Source organism: Sipha flava, unplaced genomic scaffold (genome assembly GCF_003268045.1).
Source record: "Sipha flava isolate LNK unplaced genomic scaffold, YSA_version1 68_pilon_pilon, whole genome shotgun sequence".
NCBI classification, from domain to species: domain Eukaryota; kingdom Metazoa; phylum Arthropoda; class Insecta; order Hemiptera; family Aphididae; genus Sipha; species Sipha flava.
The window spans coordinates 844,622-863,172 of NW_020273608.1; the positions used below are offsets into that span (position 1 = coordinate 844,622).

The 18,551-nt window shown below is 32.3% G+C and overlaps 1 protein-coding gene across 1 annotated transcript in view; it reads left to right on the forward strand.

The window, feature by feature from the left end:
• LOC112691959 (protein CBFA2T1) overlaps nt 1–18,551 on the forward strand; it is a 51,636-nt gene that overhangs the window by 12,890 nt on the left and 20,195 nt on the right. Inside the window, exons 3-6 of the mRNA XM_025566443.1 lie at nt 1,390–1,504; nt 15,172–15,294; nt 15,530–15,663; nt 16,354–16,500. Coding sequence (XP_025422228.1) covers nt 1,393–1,504; nt 15,172–15,294; nt 15,530–15,663; nt 16,354–16,500 — 516 coding nt within the window. The 5' untranslated portion in view covers nt 1,390–1,392. The remainder of the gene's footprint in view (nt 1–1,389; nt 1,505–15,171; nt 15,295–15,529; nt 15,664–16,353; nt 16,501–18,551) is intronic.

The following is an 18,551-nucleotide window of genomic DNA, read 5'->3' on the forward strand; positions in this document are numbered from 1 at the left end:
TAAGTATAAAAGCTTTAAAATTCTTATACTTAATATATATGAATATGAGACATATTTATATAATATGCCATCTCATAAATCTATCTCTAATATTATGAATGTTTGTCAGAGTACTTTTGCTTGGTCTCACACATATTACAGATTTAACACATGTATCTAACTCAGCGATTCCCAAATTTTTCCCATCGCGGCACATTATTATTAGTTATTATAAGTAACGGCACACTTTGGATAAATATTATCTACTTATCGAATAATACGTATATAATAATGCAGGGTATTATTATCGTTATTAGGTAATAATATTATCTCTTGATAGCTGTCTTGAATATATATATATATATCACAGCACATTATACATATTTTTCCTTTCAATATTAAATGATAATTCCTTCGGTTGTATAAAGTAGTTAAACCACATTTAAAGCACACCACGACAAGATTATTTACTGAAATTCGATGGTTATCAGAAGGTAAGGTTTTTAACAGATTTTATGAAATGAAAAATGAATTGTTGCAATTGTTCAATAATGAAGACTCAAACAGCGATTTCGAAACTCATTTAAATAATCCATTATGGTCTACAAAGTTTGCTTATCTAGCTGAAATTTTTAAATATTTAAATATCCTTAATTCCAATATGCAAGGTAAATTGATAAGCATATTAACATCGTCTGATAAATTAAATGAGTTTTTACGAACAATTAATCTTTGGATATCACACGTAGAAAAAAAAACTGCAAATGTTTCCATTAACAGCAGATGTTGATCCAGATGAAGAGTAATATCTGATTTGATAATAAATCATCTCATAATTTTAAAAGAAAAAATGAAAAAATACTTCCCATTTTTGCCTATTAATGAATATGATTGGGTACGCAATCCTTTTGAAGTAATATCAGATGTAATATGACATCTAGGATTAGTTGAACAAGAATAACTTTAAGAACTTCATTCTGATCGTTCATTGAAATTAAAATTTAATGAACTATTCCAGTTTTGGAGTTTTATTAAAACAGAGTATCCGATAATTACAGAAATTGCAATAAATAAATTATTACCATTTTCTATAACATACCTCTGTGAACTTGGGTTTTTCATAATAACAAATATTAAAAATAAGAAACGTGAAAGATTTTTATCAGTTGAACAAGAAATGTTGCTATGTTTATCATCGATACGGCACACTCTTTGGGAAATAACGAATTCGATATGTCTTAGTTTTGAAGAATTAATGTAATAAATGTTTGGTATATTCTTCGAACTATAAAATTAAGTTAAAAAATCATTTTATGACATAAAATGTTTGGTATATTATACATAAAGCTTTTGTTGTATTTTATTGTATTATGTTAAATTTGAATATTCAAATGATTGTTAATTTTTCAGTCGATGGAACCAAAAGTTATTAAGGAAGAAGCAATTGAACGGGATTCCAGTATTTTAGACGATCCCATTTTAAATAACAATAATAACAAAGAATCTGCATTCAGAATACATAATCGTAAGTATTTTAAAGTATAATCTTGATTGTTATATTATTATAGATAGTATTTATGTTTTTTATACACTTATAAATGTATTATTACTAGAAGAATAATAAGAATAATAACTTTTTTAAAATTGCTAGTTTGGTTATATTACAATTATTAATTACTTATTTAATAAGAAATTGTAAAGTATAGTGTGATATATCTGGCATTTTTAAGAAGAATTTTAAAAATAATGCACTTAAACTATACTGTTTCACATTCAATTCAGTTTCTTCTCATATTCTTTATTTCTTGATTTATTTTACTTGTACAGCACAATTTAGAAAATTGTACCTGTAAAACGACGTAGTTTTCAGCTTACAACATTATATGGATATAAGTTTTTCTTGATTCCAGAATTTAACAGAAAACTTAGTACTAGGATATTTTCGAATTAGTTTATTTGTAGTATTCTTTAATAATGATACATCATTTATTAATATTGTATATTCATTTTTATGATAGTTGTAAATTAAAATATTCCATTTGTCATATTGTGATATTTTTGAAAATAATAACAAATAAACCAAAACAAATTCATTTAAATTAATTCAATGAATTTATCGTTTTATTCAAAATCTAAAAGTTCTTTTATTTTGAATTGTATTTTTCTAAACCAAAAAATTCATTGACTATTGTTTATTGAATATGAACTCTAACATATTTAAGATCATTGTATTTGAATAATGTATTCGTGGTCATAAGCCAACAAAAAAGTTACTAATCACAAATACAGAGAAATCGTATTTTATTATTTGACATACATTAGTCGAGGAATTCTAGTGTATTTAATTACATGTAAAATTTATTTCTGACTCATTGAATTCTTTTGATCAAATTTAATTACATTTTTTATTTTGTGGCACTATCGAATTTAATAGTTTTTTCCTTACATGAGTTTTAAAATATTTAAATTTAATAATTGAAAAATAAATTTTAGCAAAAAAAATACCTATAATATATATATATATGAGTATGTGCAGTTCATAGTATTTATTATTTTTTTTTTTTATACTATTAGCTGATTAAATTAAACATTTTAAAATTGTATTGAATTTTAATGTACACTCGAATTGATTTTTAATTAATCTAGTTGAGGAATTTTAAACTGATGTTATTAAAATATATAAATAATCTATTGATAAATCAAATAAAAATAGTTAAAAATTTAATATAAATAGGAAATAAGTAAAGAAATTTACTTTATTGATCTCGATTCATAATTATAAATATTTATTTCGTAAAAACTATACACAATGGCCAACTGGCTGATATCTTTGATTATTCTTATTTTGATGTACACAATTCATAGTATTGATTTCAATAAATGTGTATTGGTTATATTTTGAGTGTATGCAGTTTGTTGAAAAACGTTTACAGAATGTTGTAATATAAATGCTTTAAATAAATAGTTTATTGATATTGGGTTGGCTCAGTGAATACATTGGATTATTTAATTGTTTAATTTTCTATGCGGATAAAATGTGAATTACATTGTACAAAACGGTTGGGGTTTTATATTTGTCAGCACGGAATAAATATTATAAAATACCGCTCAAATAATTCGATCAGAACGGATTTCTTTTGAAAAAGGTGAAACACGTCATCGACATTGTCGCGCGCCGCTGCCGTCAATTGCACAGCAATGCGGTAGCTTGTAGGCAAGGAATATGTTGAGATACTAAACGAGTGAAAGTTGTAAAACTAGAGCTGTGAATGAAAATTAAGTGTCAAGTTTTGTAATAAGAAAAATAAAATAATAATAAAAGCAAAATATTATTATAAGGCAAATTGAAGCCGGCACGTCTGTTACACACGCATACCCCTGCCCTCCGACACCTGCGATTGACGTTCTTTAGTAAAATATGGCGCCATTCTTGGTCTCCTTCCAATAACTTTCACGCCACCACCTCTCTCTCGCATTTATTAAAACCCGAAATTTATTATAATGTTCGGCCGATTGTAAACCCTTTTATCCCTTCCTCGTGCCCCTTGTTCAAATTCCGTCATCCCTCACACAAACCCGCCATCCCCCCCACCACGTCAACATCGTCACACGCCGCCGTCACGGCACTACGTGCCAAATATGATTTATCTGAAATCCATAAAGCCATCCGACCTGCGTCCTTCTCACCCGCTGCCGTGGTGATGATGTCGGTGACGGTGAAGTTAGTGATAATGACGATGTTAACGTACTGCAGCGTTACCGATAGCCGTAAGAGTACAGTGGAAGTAGTAGTGGTAGAACTGTTTGTTGTAGTTAAATGTATAGTGCTGGTGATATAGAGACGGCGATGGCGTTGGCCAGCGTTAAAGATTTAAAGTTCAAAAATTAGTTTCAAAACAGCGGAACCTTGGCCAACAGTTTGGCTCGAGTCCGACGTACTATATTTGTCAATATATAAACGCGGTGCGTATTTTTGACGTATATATGGTCTTTACACCACCGCGAAGTTTTTACACGAACCGATGGTTAATAATAATCATATTTTGTGTTTTCAATCCAAATCACACGGTAATCACGTGTTTTATCGGCGCACCACGGGTGAGCGTGGTGGCTGTGGCGGTATCCGTGGTGTGATTAGCGCCTCGTAGTTTCGCAAAAGTTTTCTTGACTCTTCAAAAACATTATTTTAACTTTGGGAAATCACTGCCTAGGTCATATATAGATTTCCGATTCACGCTGGTTTAATTAATTAAAAGTTTTCTAACCACTCGCTGCACGAGGTCGATTTCGTTTCGTTAGTTTTTCGTCACACTATTTAGTTTCGCTTTATGGTTGTTTAATAAGTTGCGTTTACCCTGACGCACACGAAATATATCTATGGAATTTGCTGAAAATACTAAATTTTAGTGCTAGTCTTATTCTTTATTTTCCTTTCTTTTAGTTTCGAGGTTACATTGAGAATATATTCGAACTTCTCGTTGAACTTTCTTTTTGGGCACTCTCGTCTAATATGATTAAACTTTGGTTGGCAGCACCGCAGTCACATTCTGGGTCAGGAGTAATTTCTCAGTTGTGCATAAGATGTCTCATTCTTCAATGATGACATGTACGACATATCCCTTATATTGAAATATTGGAAAGAGTGAACTTTATGTTTTCATAGATGTTTAAGATTGTTGTGATTACTAATGAAACATAGTCCTGCAGTGGAAATTTGTTTTACGTTATCGTAATACAATCAACTGCTTATTTTATATGAGCTCATAGATATAAATTACGGATAAAAACCAATTTAAACGAAAACGGTCATGAATAATTTAATGAAATACTTGATTTCCATACTTATGAGTAACAGAGCGAGTTTGTTCTCAAACAAAAACTACGTTAGTCAAAGTTCTCAAATACCGTTTTTCTATGAAAAATAATTAATATTTTTTACAAAATGTATTGATACAAATGAATGTCGGAAAAATCATAATTAAGAACACAGTGGTTGCAAGTATTAAAATTATTAAAATATTTATTATGGAAAAAAATTCCACTACCGCTATGGTATAACCCGCCTAATAAGCAATATTATTTATTTTAAATAAAATAATTGAAAACTCTGTTTTGAATTTTAAATGTAATCTTTTTGATTCCATTATTATTCGTTATGGCAGTTAAATTATGATCATTGCAATGTCTGAGGAAGGGAAAAGAAATATTCAGATTTCACGAAAATATTCAAACTACGTTACAAGTACGCAGTACTATTGTGAACACACGGTTTTTAGTAGTTTTCAAATTTGTATTGGCCTAGAATTATTGTTATACGTATATTTTATTATTTTCAATAAAACAAAAAAAAAAAAAAAAAAAAATAATTAAAAAAAAAATAATATTAATTAACCGAATTCCGTATGCGTTGAAATAAATTGAAAAAGTTCAACTGTGCACCGCACGATCGTTTCCTCTCCCCTTTCCCCTCGTCACGGCAACATGGAACCGTCGACGGGCAGCGGTGGTGGCGGTTGGCCGGGCGCCAGAGGGTCTGCTGCTTGGCGAATAATCAATTCGCTATTTTGATGACACTCGAAAAACCGTCGAGTTCCAAAAATTAAATACACACTACTACTGCACCTCCCTTCGTCGTTTTTGCCTTCTCTCGCCCCTTCGACTTGTCCTATTCCTCCAACGGGACGTGTTTAATCTTGATAGATGACTATACACACTCGTATATACATACAATATTTATTTATATAAAAATATCGCGTTGTACGTATATATGCCACGTGCGTAATATAATACTATTATAGAAAATAATTTTTTCCTTTTTTTACTTTGCATTTTACTGCCTATTTGAAAAACTATCGTTTCGCAATCCCTGTTCCGAATACGCGTGGCATCAATTTCACTGTGTACGTGTATACGCTATAGACAATGTGTCGTGAAAACTTGTCGAATCCATATTTATTATTATCGATGCACCTATAACTAATACATAGTGGATACGTTCGATTTATTGTTGAATATTAAGTGTTAGATTTTTTTCTCGACTACGTAGGTCATGCTGTAGCTATTCCATCAATGAGACTGTATCCACTCATGATTTGATAACGTTTTTGAATAATACGTTTTAATTTATTCACCACAAACACATATAGAGTGTTCGTAATGTGTAATTCTGTAAGCTCAACAAGTATCAACACGCTTAAGATTATAAAATAAAATCTGATAATTCGTTCTACATTTATATGTTCAGATTATGAACAACAATGTTAAATGCATTCTCAAATTTTTTTTAAAACAGTAATTAAAACATAACGTCCAATTATACTTATTTTAATTAGTTAATTAGCAAAAATTGTTTGATTGAAAGTAAATTATTTTAAAAAATTGATGGACGCAAAATATACGTATACAAATTCAGGCACAAACGTGTTTGTCTCTGTGTGACATACAAGATAAGAACAGTCAGTTCTATATTGTTTAATTTTAATTCTATTGAATATTTAATCAGTCAAATGTTCTTGTGAAAATACCGAGACAAAATTCGGAGATTATTGTCGGTACTGGCCAGAATCGGGCCATTTGTAGCCCTTAAGCTTTTTGGGTTCTTACGTCCCGTGCTAGCTTCATTAAACATTATTATTTTTGATCAATTTAAAAGTTGTAGTTTCAAATAGATTAATATGGCCATTAACGTATGTAATGCATTTGAATAAATTGCATATTCAGTTCACGAATAATAAGATAACATATTTACATAATGCAATATCTAGGTACTATGAATTACAACATTTATTGTAATATATGATGTGTGAAAAAGATATGATCAAAGGGAGTTCGGCGGTCGTCTACTATGAAAAGTAAAGGAGAGGAGAACAAAAATAAAAATAAAACCTATTAACATTGCTGATCTAACCTAACCTTCGGGCTCGAAATTGTTTTTTTGCGCGTGTATTATTATATTAATACGACCTGCCAGAATTATAAGTTTTAGAAGTTGGTCCTCCAGTAGCTTTTAGCTGCCCATTTCTGATAAAAGCAATTGTTAATCGGTGTGTACGAAACGAAAGCATGTACCCGATTTCAGAGAGTAATCTGTACTCGCTCATTGTAAAAATAATGGGGGTGTGAGAATGAACAGTGCCGGAGAGACCTTATTACATTAGCACACGTCGGCGTTTCGTACCTATCCCAAGTACCGCAGCCACCGGTCGCGCTACGATTTCGTGTAATATACGTGGCGGTTGTGGGTGAAAACTCGGCAATTGGCTCCTCCACAACTTTTAATAGCCCCCAACCCTCTTCGGGAATTATAATATGTGTACAAACCATAACGGAATCGAGTGGTTTGGCGACTTACTTACCGTGGACATTTCTTGTGCGTGAAAGATAAAATGCGCATAGCTTTACTATACTTTGTATGTCGTATAATTGATTATTGTAGTTAGTATATTTCTAAGCAAACCGCGTTTATTTGTTCGTCGTGACTTTACTTGAATAAATAATAACACTAATAAGCGCATCATCGTCGTCATACCGCGTTTCTCGCACAAAAATTAAGCCCTAAAACACCGTGCAAATACCTACACATGATACATAATATGCGTTTTAATTATAAACAGTTATGTCATTATTTGCTATAATATAAATAACAATTTTTCAAAATGTATACCTAGTAAAACAAAAGTTACAATTCTGACGTCAAAAACAACAACGTTTTTAAAAATCGTAACATTTAATTTTATCGTCCATGAAAAATAATATTTGAATTAGTTTCTAAAACGAAAATAACGATTGATTTTTTTTGAACAAAATTACAGTTAATAAATATCAACAAATACATAGAGATTAAAATTAAGGTATTTTAGTTGTAGCACAGGTTTTACTGTATTTTTACTTCTTCATAAAATAAAACTTTTTTTTTTTCGTTTACAATTATAATGAACGTTCCTATATTATTATATATCCACGTAATATACTTGTATTTAAATTTTCCGTTAATAATTGCTAACACGTTTCACAGTTAAATCGACTTTTTTGCTTTTAATTACCAATTTTTTCTTCCCATAACCCAATGTTAATTTATTAAAAATAATTTATGAAAATTTGCTAACAGTCTTTATTTCAATACGAGTTACTACTATAGCTTCCAGGATCTAAAAATAGTGTGTAAATATTAAGCTGTTTTTTACAATTAATTCTCATTTGTTTACATGTGTGGGTACTAACATGATTTATTATATACTTCGTACTATGGTTAAATAATAGTATTGATTAAAAAAAATATATATACACAGAAGATTTATTACTTGAAATACAAAAATATATATCAATGGTTCCCAAAAAAATTTAGTTCACACAGCCTCAAAACAAAAAAATTTAATCACGCCTCCAATTTCAATTTTTTTAAACCGCATTTTTATGGGTCAAAACAGTTTTAGGCTGAATGTATACATTTTCATTCTTTATGGTTATCTAGGAAATATATTTTTTGAGTTCAATGTTGATTTTAATTAGATATATATATTTAAATTAATATAAAATAAATAAATAAGAAAAAATATCATAAATTCATATTACGATTTTGCGCTTTCATACACTAAACATTTTTAGTATTAGGTATAGTAATTATCATATACACCGATCACATTATCAAAGCTTAATACAACATAATATTGCTTTAATCTAGAATAGTTAAATATCTCCCGGGTAATTCAGCTACTAATGTACATGAATACATTATCATGTTATTAAATAGTTCGTTGATCAAAGTACTGAATGCTCTTTCTATATAATTCTGTAGTATTACTATTTACAGTAACTATTGTAAAATTATTGTTATGACCTACAACAAATTATTGCAATATTCTTACAATGACTACCTGTACTACACAATTCCATAAAACAATATTTAAATGTTGTTGTTTAATTAAATTAATATAAGTGAAACTATTGTATTCATTTTATTGGCCAATGTGTTTGATATTATACATCTGAATTAATTTGAAGGAAAACAAATAAAACGTGGTATTACAATTTAATTTAACATGAAGTATTTTTATACATAGTACCCATACACCTACTTTATGTTTATCCATTATAAAGACAAGATAACATTTTTCTAATAGTATCGTAATAGTTTTGTTACGACATTCATGTAATATTTTTCCTATAAGTTTTTAGTACATTGTACCCTACATTTATTCGAAACACAACAACAATTGATGTAAATAGGATGTGAGTAATATATGGATATGTTATTAATGTTGAAGGACGACAGGAGCGGCGGCTGCTTGCCTCGTCGAAGAGGATGGGAAGGGATTAGAGTAGATGGTGGGGTACGGTTATTTCACGATGTGATGGAGCTCAGGTGCATGTTAACGGTATCGGTCGGTTGGTCACAGCTTAACTTTAACTTCCCAGATGCAACCAATTTTTACCGGAATCGATTAGGAACTTCTGTTGCGCGTCGGCGATGGTAATACAGTGAACGCCGTACAGCACCACCACGTCGCCCCTCCACTACCACCGTCACATTTATATTCCATAACAGTAATATAAATTAAAGGTCGTAAAGTCAACGGATACGCTAATTTCGCAATAGACGAAATTGAAAATCGTTGTGAAACAGCTGCACCGATTTATTTTTTACAAATCGTATTACGTACACGCGTTTAATATAGGTGCATGCACTCGTATTTGCATTCATCTAAATGGTTGCGGTGTGTGCGTAAATGTATACGTATGTATTAGTAGTTGGTCTCTAAATGGTTTTCGTTCGCATATTATATTTCCGTTGGGGAACGGCCGAAAAAGAGCTTACCATCGGATCGTGTTATCATATAAAAACACACTGGGCTACGTCAACAATAATATGTTTGCTAGTGCCATTAGAAAAATAAACACACCCCGTGATCCGTGTCAAGTCCTGCGAACGACTACTAGGCACGTTTCCGTTCTTATCTCTCTAAATGCACTTCCCCCGGTACAATGTTTTCGTGCGCGAAAATCCATCGCTACTCTTCATCCCATCCCGTGCGCTATCACCAAGAAAAGCTTCATTAATGTTGGTCTCAAACTTTAGACAAGTCGATTGACAGAAACAACGGAGATAGAGTGAGAGAGGGATTAGGGGATGGAAAGAGGGTGAACGAGTGGATGAGTTGAAATAGAAGGAGAAGATACGGACGGAACGTTTAAAATTTCAAAACTCTATATAATCAGAATTAAATATGTTTATGACGTCGCACGAATAATAATAATTATAATTATAACTGCTTTTTGTTATAGTATTATTACTGCAAACATCGACGGTGCTCGAAGGATCGTGTATGTGTATTATTTTATAACACGTATGACGTAATAGTTAATTGAAATATATTTTGGTATCTCGAGGAATACAAGATTTAAAGGATTATTATAGACGAAACTGCATAAATATTTTCTGGAAATTTGGTTATTTTTTTTTTCGTATATAACTTGACAGTTATTTTACGTATAATACATTTTCAAATAGGTAATAGGTAAATAGGTAAATAGGTAAATGAATTAAATAGTTGCTATATTATAGTTTTAAATAGTTGCGAAAACTTAAGTTAACGGTATCTGGAAAATATTTAAGTAGGGGAAGAGTATGGAATCCATACTACCCTGTTTCCATCTATGTACTGTATATAAATATAACATATAGAATATAACAGCATAATATGTCTCAAACAAACTACGTAACTACGTACACACTCAGCTAATTATACATTTCTACGATTGTTTTATAATATGAAAGTGTCGTTTCAATGTCTATTTGTTTATTTTCTCAATTCTCCGAGGTGACTACCGTCGCCGGCGAAGGAAAAGGAAGTTCATATTCCCAACCAGTCGGACGCAATAACAACGCAGACCTTCGGCCCATATGGCGCGCACCTGCGTTCCGTGGCTTTACGCGAATGTATATTTATAGCTACAAGAGAACTTTTCAACAAACTGCGGAACCTAAATGTTATTCGATTAATAAGAAAAATATTTTGCATCGCGTTATGTGTATAAAATACATTGTCTTAACTGATTTTTTCAGATTTAAATTTATTGTTATTTTACTCTCGGGGCTCGCATATTAATCAATTAAGAGCCTTGATTATTTTATATATAATAGTTTTTATTTTGTTTTTCAATAATAATTTGTAGATAAAACAAAATCTCTGATATTTTTTTAGTAAATCTTGATGGTTATTGTTTACTGTTAATATTAACAATTTACCTAATAAGATATTAACTGTAAATTATAATATTAAATTGTTTATTGAATTACGTAGTTTTTAATAATCAAACATGAGTGATAGAGTTTTTTTTATAAAATATCTAAGTAACCATAGAGAAATAGTGTTACTCATTTTATGTCCAAGAATTATACTAATTTTACACGAATAAAGCAAATGAAAATTATTTAAAAACATAATATTTAATATGTAATTCAAAACTTTAGAGTAAAATTACCTTCTCTTGGCATTTGAAGCTTTAAAAGTTTAAATTAATATGCTCATATATCTATTATTATATTATCAACAGTTATTATTGTGACTAACTATGGTCATAGCTAGAAAAAACACTGTAAAATATTTATGTACAAGTTAGGATAAGACCTAAAATTATTTGACGTTCTAAAATTCTTGGATCTTTGGACTTAATTATTTCTGTGTAATTGACAAAATTTTAAAATTTCGTATAATATAATTATAAAATCTTATGTAAACTAATATTTTCTAGTTATTTATAAAAATCTTTTGATAATTCTTATTTTTAATCTTCGTATAATATTAATTTATTGATTCCAAAAAATCATAAGAATTTATATTACTGCTTACTAATGAAATTATCATTAATTAAACATAATGTTTTTTTTCTTTTTATAAATGTCAATAGAATTATATTAAAAATCAAAAGTCTCTGCAAATCAAACCATAGTAGTTAAGAGTTTTCCAAACACGATAAAAAAAAAAAAAACTAAGTTTCATACTGTAATTTTCAATTTAATTATGATAAAAGAAACTATGGTAGGTGTTAAAAATGAATATAAAAACAACAAATCTATGATGGAGTATCTATAATTATTGAAATTTATAGCAGTTTACTCTTATACAGAAAAATGTATTTCCCCTATAAATGTAAATATGAACAAAAAAATTCATAATCATAAGTCAAATATGTTTTCATTAACTGATAAGAAACTTATATTATTGTGAGTATACATTTAAATTTGTAAATAAATAATAAACATTTGTTGGGCAAATGTTTGGTAAGCCTACACTTTTTATTTAAACAATAATAAATTATACATTTTTATAGCTGTAATTATTGGTACACTAATTTTTAATTGTAATCTTATTACGTACACTATTTTAAGATATATTTCCCATTAGGTTTTGAAAAAATAAGTCCATAGTGGCACCAGTCTTACTAATATCCACCAAAGAACATATTAGTGACAATAGTTTAATACAGCTCCATACGTGTCTTGTAATAAAATTATACAATCTGTTATCACAATTTCTTTATGAGTAGGGGAAAAAGTATTCTTAGTGGTAAAATTTGAATAAAAAAACTCTCTTATACTCAATTTTATTAATAAAAAAAAAAAAAAAAATGTTAAAACTGTTTAAGTACTTTTAATCCTATAAGATGCATGTTGGATTGTTCAGGTTTTTGTAATCAAAAATCTATTTCAAGCTGCCGCGACGATTTTCGTTGACTTTTAGATCTACATAAATCTTTGGTAGGTACAATGATTTACTTTTTGGGACAGTTAGATGTATTTTAGTAAAAAATATGATGCAGGAAAATGCATTAAATTATCTTCGCATTCATTCGTATGTTTACGAAATAATAATACGATGTACAAATGCTCTATAGTGGGTTAAAAGTTTTCAAGGTATTTCCAATAGGTTTTAAGATACAGCGACCCGGTGGAAAGCGTCGAAAGTGTTGCGGGTGGTCCGCCGATAATCCTGGCGGCCCGCGCACGCACAATCACCTGTGTACAACACAGAACGGATATATGGAGACGGTTCGTGTTTCCGGTGGAGCGCAAAGCAAAACGCACTAACACGGTCGGTAAAACGGCAGGGTGATAAACGGGAGAGAAAAATCTGACCGGAACGTCTTCGAACCGTCGTGAATCGCGCAAAGCAGCGCGTTCGGAATATCGCAGTACCGTCGAGGAGAAAACGTGATCGGTTGCTGGCGACGCACGAACCTTTCGGACCGTCCGGGGATGACGAACCGCGGTCAGGGACGGAATCATGGAATTCTTTCGGGTCACCACCGACCGTACGAGCCGCTCTCGTTGAGGCGGCTTCAATATTGACGTGCCGAACGTTGGCTGAACATTGGAACCAACGTTTGACTCACGGATGCGGCCTACGCGCTGCATCCAACGTTAGATCCAGTGTCGTGTTGGAACGCTTCTTCCGTCCGGTGCGTATCCGCGCGTGCATTTATACGCGCTCAAAAAAGAAACCGAAACGGATAGAAGAAATTCGAAAACGAATGACGAGATTGCAGCCGCTGTCGCTGTAATTTTACCGTGTTGCGGTAGGTTATTAATATGGAAAAAAAAAAAAAAAGCAGGAGAGAAGACGTGCAAGGAGCTGGTAGATGGTGTCTTCGAACAGAAGCGCGAAACGGTAGTCCAAGGATCTGGATACAGGACCTCACCCGTCAGGTCGTGCAGCCGTGCACCGAGCATGCTGATTGCGAATCGCTTCCGACGTCGGATACTCCTCGGAGACGGATCAAAAACACCGACTTCCAGCGGGAATCCATTGCAACGCCAACGCGAACATTTGTCACCATCCGACGCGTGGACGGTTGCCGGTACGCGATGTGATGTGAACCGTCGTGGGGCCAACGTGCGAGGGTATTGGACGCGTCGCGGAGCACCACCTTTACACATCACAGCTCTTTGTCCGCGATTTTTTCGTCAAACGGAAAAACGTAGACGCAAATCAGGGGGGCTCAGCTCCCAAACTTAGCCGTAAACCCCCACCCCCCCCCAATCAAGGACCTTAAATTTGAATACGTTATATTTTGCGACGTAAATATTTTTCACGACGATGGAAATATGGTTGATCGAGGGGGTTAGGACAAAGTCCTCGCAAGGGTAGGTTTGACCCCCCCCCCCCCGGGTAAAACCCGAAAAGGCGCCTGTGCGGGAAAAGACGGAACGTTTGACGCGACGCGCCGGAAACACGTCGTTCGTTGCCCGGGGCCGACGTGTTCCCTCGGTGCGCGCACCGCGAGCGTTCGTCTTGCATCGCCATCTCACGCCGCCGGCACCTCTTCACCGCGTGGCCGCCGCGCGGGAGCAGTAGGTAGCGGTGGCGGCGGCACATCAACCGCAGAAGTTACAGCTAAAACTAATAACTCGCCGTGACGGCGGCGGCGGGGTGGCGGCAGGGCGTTTATGTGTATGACACAACTGAATTTCGCTAATGGACGTGTCACGAACACTCGGACACGTACTAGGCGGGCAAAGGCTGCGTGGCTTTTGGTGGGCACGAGCGCGCGTGCATACGCTGTGCACACACACACACACCCGCCTACACGTACTCACACGTACATCCACACGTACACGTACACGTACACACATAACGACTTCGCTGTGTACCCTGCAGTGTTAAAATTAAAAAAAAAAAAAAAAAAAAAAAAACGATTTTCACCCGATAACGGTGTAGGTGCACCTATAAAAACGCATAAATCGTATGATTGATTGTACGACGAGATTATATGGATTTTATGTCGGGTCTGTCGAATAAGGATCTATTGGTAAAACGTACGTGTCACGGTGCGCACCGATCATTACCGTAGGACTCGATACCACCGTGTACCGTGTATTATTTTTACGTATATCCGTAAGCCGGTATACATGCCTACCGGCGATTATTTTTCATAAGTTGTACTCGAAACGTCCTGCTAACTTATGGGTACTAAAAATAAATTACAATTTTTTACCCGTATTTATTCATGACAACTCGGATATTTGTTACACTTTTATTATTGGTTTCATTTATTTATATTTATAATATTTGAAACGATTCAGACGTTAAGTAATCGTGAAAAGTCTAACATAGATAATATACGAGTATATATATATATATATATATATATATATAAATAATAATATTTTTTATATAATTTTAATTTGAACAGGAAAATCGAAAATCAAGTCCAAAGATGCTGGTTTTTCGTCCACGTCCACTAGCGATTCATCAGGTGAACACTTGCTTAGTCCCACGCATCCGTTACCGACACAGAACGACGTTGAATCTGAAAGTAAATAAATTGTCAATAAAATCAAGTGTTTGTAACTCAATTTTAAACCATGCTATACTAAACGGGCTTAGAAAATAAATATAATAATTGGGTATATGATAATTACCTAAACTAACTGTATTCATCGTTTCGTCGACTAACCGTCGAAAAAGCTTTTTTTAACGTATTCTTCGATATTACTAACATTATTGTTATTTGTGCTGTTGTTACTCATTGTTTTCTTTGGTGCACTTAGGCTCAAGCCCTCAGTCCGATACATTTAGGAATCATTCGAAACTAAAAAGATTCCTTTCTACATTGGTGCAATTCAGTGGACAAATATCACCCCATACTAGTGAACGAGTTAAGGGTCAGATATTCACATTGGTGGTAAGTACACACACTAAACCATTGATTTAAGGTTGACTTTTTTTTTTAAATCGAGACGATTGATATTTTTGACGGCATAATCACATGCTTATTATTACGTTGTTGTTAGCTCATATAATAATATGAGCTAACAACAACGTAAAATATTACGTAATAAATTGATATAGGCAATGCTCGACTTGAAAAAATTAAAGAAAGGGATTTACTTTAAAAAAAAGAGCGTCCCAAAAACTTGTTAAGCGTTATAATTATAACATAATAATAGTAGAGGACGCTAAAATTTCTGAAAATTAGTTAGGGTACTCCGTTCCCTTGCGTCCCCCCTCAAGTGGATATAGAATGAAATAAAGTATTTTCGTGGCATAGGCAATTTCGTGATATTATTTGTTGAACGTATATTGTCGATCGTTAAAATAGCCATGTTTTTACACGTTATACGTATGCATTATACGTTCAACAAACAATATAATTAAATTGATCATGCCATGGAAATTCCTTACTTCAACTTATACGTATTACGAACATATTGATTCTACATAAATAAGATTTATCCCATATTCACATATTTGACTAATTAATTTTCACTGTAGAATAAATTATATAATAAATAGTTTTGATCTACGTTCGTTAAATTTTTAGAAAATATACAAGTTATAATTTATATTTCTTAAGAATACCTTATTTTCGCAGAACAATTTAATAAGCGTTGAAGAATTTCACCATAATATACAAGAAATGACAAACTTTCCACTTAGACCGTTTGTACTGCCATTTTTAAGAAGCCACCTTCCATCATTACAGCGTGATCTACTAGCAATGGCACGTAACAACAAACAGGTAAATTACTCGTATTATTAAAGAAAACATTGATATTATGTTTTTTAAAAAATAGTTATTAAATGGCATTTATTGCTTAAATTATTAAGAAATTGACGTTGTGCAGTTCAATGTTAAATATTTTTATTTTACTTATATATTATGTTTTTATGATGAAGTATTCAACCTAAACATCTTAAAATATCACAAAATTTAATATTTATAAGTAAAACTTGAATGTAACCCACCAGTAAAATATTTGAAGAAGTTACCCCATAACAATCGTACGATTATAGTAAACTTGAATTTTTCCAATAAACATAAGTTAAAATAAATTGAAAATCCTTTTTATTCCTTTTCTAAACTTAAACCACTATGTTTTTATTAGTTTTTAATTATAAAGGAAATAATATGTGTTATACTATTTTGCTCGAACTGTTATTTTTGCTTATTTAACCTTCAAAATCATTAAATTCGTAAAATTAATGAGATTTTTTTATTAATTTGTTGATTTTTGGGAAAATCTTTTATATGTCGACTGTCTGTCGTACTTTTTGAAAATTAGGTACTAGTGGCTGATTGAAACATGGGTTTTAAATTAATATCAGAGCAGAGAACTGAAAAGGGAATTATACCACTACTTTTATGTAGTGAGGTTGAACATTATATGTAATTTTCATTACATTGCCAAAGGGTAATTTCAATATTTTAATAAGAATTTCGGTATAATTTATATTTATTTAACATGTAAATGTATAGGTTCAAAAAATCAATACGGTTAAAATAATATTTATTTTCTTGTTTTTAAGAACGTTCAATTTATTAAATTCTTCTTAAACATTTGCAGTTCAGTGATTTTTATTTTTAAACGTGTGTTCTTGTTAAAAGGATGTTTTTGATTATAATAATAAAGTAGTCAGTATTATTTTTAAACAAAGTTTTGTGTTGTATTATGAGAATATATATTAATATCGATTATTCGACCAACTAGATCGTTCTATAGTAACAATAATTTTATTTAAACACAATTTATGCGTGTTAAGACTCAAAATGATTTGATCGATTCAGTCATAAAACGTCATTGCGATGACACTTGAGCAAATCACCACTAACTTCTTCTAAACCGTAAACTATATTCAACAATATCGTTTGATACGTTGTACTAAAATAAAAATAAAATAAAAAAGATAGACATCTAGAAATCTAGGACGTGCGCCATAAAAGCGTTTGATTCGTTTTGTCAATATTTTACTTTGCACAGTTGTTAATAAATAAAAAAAATATTTATCGTAAATCGGCACGCGCATAATATCGTTTACGTGCGTGTTGTGTACTTGTATTATATGCGTATATTCTTATTCGAACGTTGATGCACAATAAACGTTGTCGGAAGAGAGAGGGAGAGAAAAAAAAAGGCGGGAAAGAACACTGTCGTATTATTTCTGGATTCCGCCGAAAAATCGTATAATATGAAATTTTCGTGGACCGCAAAGGGTGGCGTCGTCGAAAATGGCTGTCATACGATATGAGATATTATAAAGACGAGCGAATGACCGAGCCGGGAAAGGAGAAGAGGAAGAATGTACAAAAAAAAAAAAAAACCAACAAAAATGAACCTCTAATGTGTTGTGTCGTCCATTACTGGCCGCATGTGCTGCGGGGCAACAGCCGTCGCGCTCGTACTTCTAATGAATTCCGTCCGGGCGGTCAGCAGCAGCACTCGTCCGCCCGAGTCCCACGTGCATATCGCTTAAACGACCCCTGTTCACGGCGCACAGCTGATGATGATGGTCGTGCTTAAAATCGCATGCAATATCTGTGTCCGCGCCACGGCGATGGGCGGCGAAGACCAACAATGTTATAATTGTTACACGGACACGCTGTAGTCTATTTCGGTTTTTTCATATTTTCGATTCCTTCGTTTCATAGTTCTCTGGATAACGCACTAATGCCGTTATATTATCATCACGTGTTAAGGCGAAAAAATCGTTTACGAACCAATGGCAGATATTTACGGCTTCTATTTTTTTTTTTTTATGTGTAAAAAACGTGCACTTTTATCCACGCAACAT